Source organism: Gossypium raimondii, chromosome 3, assembly GCF_025698545.1.
Source record: "Gossypium raimondii isolate GPD5lz chromosome 3, ASM2569854v1, whole genome shotgun sequence".
Classification (NCBI taxonomy): domain Eukaryota; kingdom Viridiplantae; phylum Streptophyta; class Magnoliopsida; order Malvales; family Malvaceae; genus Gossypium; species Gossypium raimondii.
The window spans coordinates 11,063,296-11,069,219 of record NC_068567.1 but is presented as its reverse complement, the minus strand read 5'-3'; the positions used below and the strand labels follow the sequence as shown (position 1 = coordinate 11,069,219).

Sequence of the window (5,924 nt, the reverse complement as noted above, 5' to 3'; positions counted from 1 at the left end):
TTTTACATGATACTTGTCCAATGTTAATTGCTTTCTTTAATATGAGAAGCTAATGGCCAAATATCAATTCTAATCCTCTAATTTTTGAGATTATAAAGAATGGTTAAATTCCATATTTAATGCCTATTTTTGTTCAAATTTGAAATTTAATCTTTATACTTTAATTTTGACATAATTTGGTATCTCAACTTTTATAATGTTATTAGTTAGTCTAAATTGAACTTTTAAAAATTGTTAACACCGTTAAATTTTTCAATCAAATTCTAGTCCATTATAATTTCATTTTTTGTTTCATGTATATCAAGTGAGTTTTTTTTTTTTTAATTTTAAAGGGTAAATTACACCAACAGTCACTCAACTTTGGGGTAGCTGACAAAACAATCACTCAGGTTTCGATTCAGTCACCCAACTTTCAAAAAATAAGAAAACAGTCACCACTAACCATTTTTCGTTACGTCTGTAATGGAGCTATCGTTTTCCGTTATTGACTTAACAGAAAATGGTTAATAGTGACTGTTTTATTATTTTTTAAAAGTTGAGTGACTGAATTGAAATCTGAGTGACTGTTTTATTAGCTATCCCAAAATTGAGTGACTGTTGGTGTGATTTACCCAATTTTAAATGTCACACCAAAAAAATTAATATAAGAATTTCAACAGTATTAACAAATGTACCTAAATTTTAAATTTAAAAAATAAGACTAAATACTTAAAAATAAAAATATAGAGAATAAACTCCAAATATACGAATTGAACATATTATAACTTTCAAAATTTTACGAAAAAGAACTAATTACCCAAGGCTAAGCGTATTTATGATTAAGAGTTGAATATGATGATTCAGAACTTTGATTACGTCATACATGACATTCATATTTGAATATGAAATTTACAATATTTAATCACTTTAAATGATGATAACTTATATTAGCAAATGATTAATCCCCAGGTAAAATATGCTTTTGTCGTGCATTAATTACCCGTAAACATCTCAAAGCATTGACCTTGCTTTTAGTAATAATTGTGTCATCGTCCGCCGGCTACACCTCACCCCAACACCATTAATGGTTGCTTCAGAAACAATAACAATAGTTATTTCTCAAATCCAACATGGCGGGAGGAAGAACCCCCTTGCTTTTGCTTTGCTATAAATTGGGCAACAACCTCTTTTTCCATTGCTAATTTAACCACCATAAAACTAGTGCAAACTTTGCTAAGTAAGCTTTTCCACTCTTTTTCTTTTCAATGGCGATTCCGGTGATTGATTTTTCTAAGCTCAATGGCGACGAGAGGGCCAAGACATTGGCTGAGATTGCAAATGCATGCGAGGAATGGGGTTTCTTTCAGGTACCTTTTTCTTATCTTTAACCTACATCGTGCTGCAAATTGGGTTTGATCTATGTGTGTGTAAATACGTGTATTTGTTGTAGTTGGTGAACAATGGGATTGCAGAGGAGCTGCTGGAGAGAGTGAAGAAGGTTTCATCAGAGTTCTATAAGGTGGAAAGGGAAGAGAATTTCAAGAACTCAAAGGTGGTGAATTTGTTGAATGAAAGTGGCGATGGAAAGTTGGAGAATGTGGATTGGGAAGATGTTATAACTTTGACGGAAGATAATGTCAGTGAATGGTCATATCAAACATCGGGATTTCAGTAAGCAAGATTAATCAGTTCTTAACAAGCTAAAATATTCATTAAATTGCTTTGGTTTATGATTATATATCTATGTGTGTGTTCTTGTTGATGACAGGGAAACCATGAAGGAATTCAGATATGAGTTGAAAATATTGGCTGAAAAAATCATGGAAGTAATGGATGAAAACTTGGGGTTACCAAAGGGGTACATGGAGAAAACTTTCAATGGTGAAGGAGGTGAAAACAATGCATTCTTCGGCACCAAGTTGTGCCACTATCCGCCATGCCCGAACCCTGAGAAGGTCACTGGTCTTCGGGCCCACACCGATGCCGGTGGCGTCATCTTACTCTTCCAAGATGACGAAGTGGGCGGCCTTCAAGTACTTAAAGATGGGGAATGGATCGATGTTCAGCCATTGAAGAACACGATTGTTATCAACACTGGTGACCAAATCGAAGTCCTCAGCAATGGGCGATATAAGAGTGCTTGGCACCGTGTTTTGAGCACCATTGATGGCAACAGGCTATCCATTGCGTCGTTTTATAATCCTTCACTTAAAGCCACCATTGCTCCTGCACCACAACTGGTGAAGGAAACGAATGAAGAAATGGATAAAACTTATCCCAAGTTTGTGTTTGGTGATTATATGTCTGTTTATGTTCAGCAAAAATTTCTCCCTAAAGAACCAAGGTTCCAGGCTGTAAGGGCCGTGTAATACGAAGAAGATAATAAGCTGTAAAACATGAAATTATATATGATCTTTTTATTTAAAGGAAAAAAAATTACATATATATATATATATATGTATATGATCTTCTCTTGGATATTCAAAGACCTTCCATAATTCTTTCCGTTGCATTTTTGGTGGGATGTTTGAGACAAAAACAGTAAAACTTCAATTTTTCTAAAAAAGTATCATGTATGTCCTATCTCAATGTCCCAACTAGTCTTCTAACAGAGACTAGAATTAGGTAGAATAGCAAATAGATTGAAAGAGAGTAAAGCAAAACAATAAAGTGGTACACAATATTTGTTAACATAATTCATATAACAATTCTATTTTGCGGAGTCTTACTTAGTGAATTATTTTATTTAACAATGGATCATGAATTCTATTGGTTAAAGCCCAATCAACTTACACTGTGAGATAATGGCGCCCTCAACAAAGAACTCCAATGTTACAATCACTCACCCCAAACATCTCACTTACAAACAACTTTTACTCTTCAAAGAATACATGAACACAATAGTGCAACACTTCACAACAAATAGAAATAGAATTTATAAAACAAACTCTCCCATAAGCACCCCAATGGATGTCCCAAAAAGCAGTGAAATGATAAATTTATAAGTTGGATTTGATCTACATTTCCACCAAATAAAACACAGTTTAAATTCAATCATTTATCCATAATTTGAATTTTGGAGGCAAACTTATATCCCTAAGCAAATTTAAAACAGTTCCAGCACCAGGAAAGACAAGTCTAACGTGATAAGGACAAAGTTTGTTGTCGAACAAGAATCTCCTCTTCTCCTTTACATTCGAAAATAAATTCTATAGCAAAAATAACATTAATTTTAGCTTGAACTTGAGATCATTTGGTAAAATGAATCCAAGATAAAAATAAGTCACAAATTTGGTAAAATGAATCCAAGATAAAAATAAGTCACAAATGCCAACAAATCTAACATCACTTTAATTGTTCAAACTTGTTGTCCCAAGTGATGTTCAAAAAAGTCATGCACCAGCTAAACCAAAGGCAGTTAAAGTCCAAGCAATCTCCCCATTTAGCATTTTGACAAAACTATTCAGCAAATTATTAAAAGCAACTATCATCAAGAAAATAGGTCTCCTCCTTACACATACCATCGTGTCAAAATTCCCCCTTTTGATGTGCATTAGATTATAAGAAAATATTCTAAAGAGATACAAATAAGAGACATACTCCGAAATAAGAACTTGCATCTATAAAAGAGATCTTCAACAAAGTATCAATAGAAGCAACGAAATTTCAAAATAGGCGCATCACTAATGGAACAAAATGCTCAGCAATGAGAATTGCAAATCAATCATCAGTTTAACAACATTCAACATCATCTACTACCCTTTTTGTCAAAATGTACAAAGGGCTCCCAACTACCGTGGTGTTTTCTCAATGTTGCAAATAAGTTTAGCCAACCTCACCTTTTTTATAACCATACTCTACATTTCGACTGTAGGAGAGTCCAACTCACCTTATGAAAAACAAAACTCCAATAATTGCTCCTTTTGAGCTACCACAACTAATGAATATGTTTTTTCATCTATCACAACATTCAGTCGACCACTGGATCAGGTTGAAAGTGGTTGCCCCATTTGAGTTTGTCCTCTTTTCAATAGCAACTGCAAACCTATTCCACTCTCTGTTTGAACAAGAGTTGGACCACTATATTTTGATTCCTTTTCAATAGCATGTTATTCTTTAGATGGATCAAACTTGATTTATTTAAACGATGAGTGTAACACCCCTCACTCATCTCTGTCACCGAAATCGAGTTATGGGACGTCACAGCGACTAACAAAATAGTTAAATGAAATTTTAAATTAAGAATTCATTTAAACATTTAATAAATCTCAGACATCCACACAATTCATGCTTTGCAAACTATTATAATAAACGTCGATAATAACAGTAGAACGATCGCAAAGTAATAAGAAAAGAAAATAAGAACACACAAATTTTACGTGAAAACCCTTTCGGGAAAAACCCATGGGAAAAGGAGAAGAAATTCACTAATGTTGAAAACCGAATGATACAATAGGAGTAGTTCTATACAAACTCAACTTTTGCGGTCTTCGGTATTTTGCCACTATATTTATTTCTTCAACAAGTGACAGGATTCAGGTCACAAAAACTTTAACAATCTTCACATTGACACGAATTATCAACAAACAAGTTCTTGAACTCTTCCACAAAACCCCTAAAGGGGTATTCTTCAACAATGAACACCAACCAAGTCTAAGCAATGCTCAAACTTGGTTATAGGAAATGACTTAGTCATCATATCCATAGGATTATCATGAGTACTAATTTTGCTCACAATAATATCACCACGAGCAATAATATCACGCACAAAATGAAACCGAACATCAATGTGCTTTGTTCTCTCATGAAACATTTGATCCTTCGTAAGGAATGTCGAAACCATTTTTTGTATTTGAAAAATGGGCATCTATTTTGAAAATGAAAATGGAGTCGCCACCAATCCTTTTTCAAGGTGTGATTGAGTCACCCTGAGATTTTAATAAAACATTTTGATTTACTAAAATAACGATTTTGGTCTTCGGATTTTGAGAAAATGGGTTCGAGAGTCGGTTACGCACGAGGAAGGGTTAGCACCTTCTCAACGCCCAAAAATTGGTACCGAATTGATTGTTTAATGTCTTAGTATTGAAAATTTGAAAAGATTTTAAAATACAATCATTTGAAAAGAAAATTTGAACAAACCGAATTGGATAATAAGATATACTCATTTCAAAGAGATAAATTGTCACATTCAGTGAGTTAGGGTGCAACAATTTAATCTTCGAAATTAAGTTTATCTTTTAACTTTTAAAACTCATGCATTTGAATTTGAGAAGAATATTCAGTTATTTGGGTCAAATGAAAAATCAAAACCTAGTAAGTTAGGGTTCAATTTCCCAAAATTCCTGAATACCGAATATTGCCTATTTTTTAGAGAAAATACTCCTCTCGAGAAAACAACATGTCATATCCAATGCGTTAGGAAACAACGTATCGAATTCCCGAGAATGAGCTTTTTATTTGTGCGCTTTGATTAAAGAATATTCTCGATTCTTTAGATTCAATGAGGAAAATTGGAACCCAATACGTTAGGGCTCAATCCCCTCGAAGATCCCAAATACCGAGTATTGCATTATCTTGAAAGCTTTTGAATAAAACAATTTTAGCGTTTAAATGAAGCGTAATCTTTTTGACAAGTAAAACGCAACGAGATGACAATGTATAACACGAAATGCTAATTTGGCAACTAAAATGCACGTTAATGAGTGACAAAGAATCAATAAATACGACTAAGTAATACAATATACATAAGAGCAACAATCTCATATCCCACATTATGCAAACACTAACGTCCATATTAATAAGCTAAATAAATTAAAATTAATTAAAGAAGACCGAGCAAATTAATGTAAATCTAATATAACAAGCTTTGAAAATAAAAAATAAAAGAGAGGAAAATCAAACACTAAATTGTATGTATAAAATATTTGACACAAATAATACAT

At 33.2% G+C, this 5,924-nt stretch overlaps 1 protein-coding gene across 1 annotated transcript; it reads left to right on the top strand.

Moving 5' to 3' along the window:
- Positions 1-1,101: 1,101 nt before the first annotated feature.
- On the top strand, positions 1,102-2,442 carry LOC105796114 (1-aminocyclopropane-1-carboxylate oxidase 5). Its single transcript, XM_012625736.2, has 3 exons — positions 1,102-1,346; positions 1,430-1,650; positions 1,748-2,442. The coding sequence occupies exons 1-3, from the start codon at positions 1,245-1,247 to the stop codon at positions 2,346-2,348; spliced, it is 924 nt and encodes a 307-aa protein (XP_012481190.2). The 5' UTR covers positions 1,102-1,244; the 3' UTR covers positions 2,349-2,442.
- Positions 2,443-5,924: the final 3,482 nt, after the last annotated feature.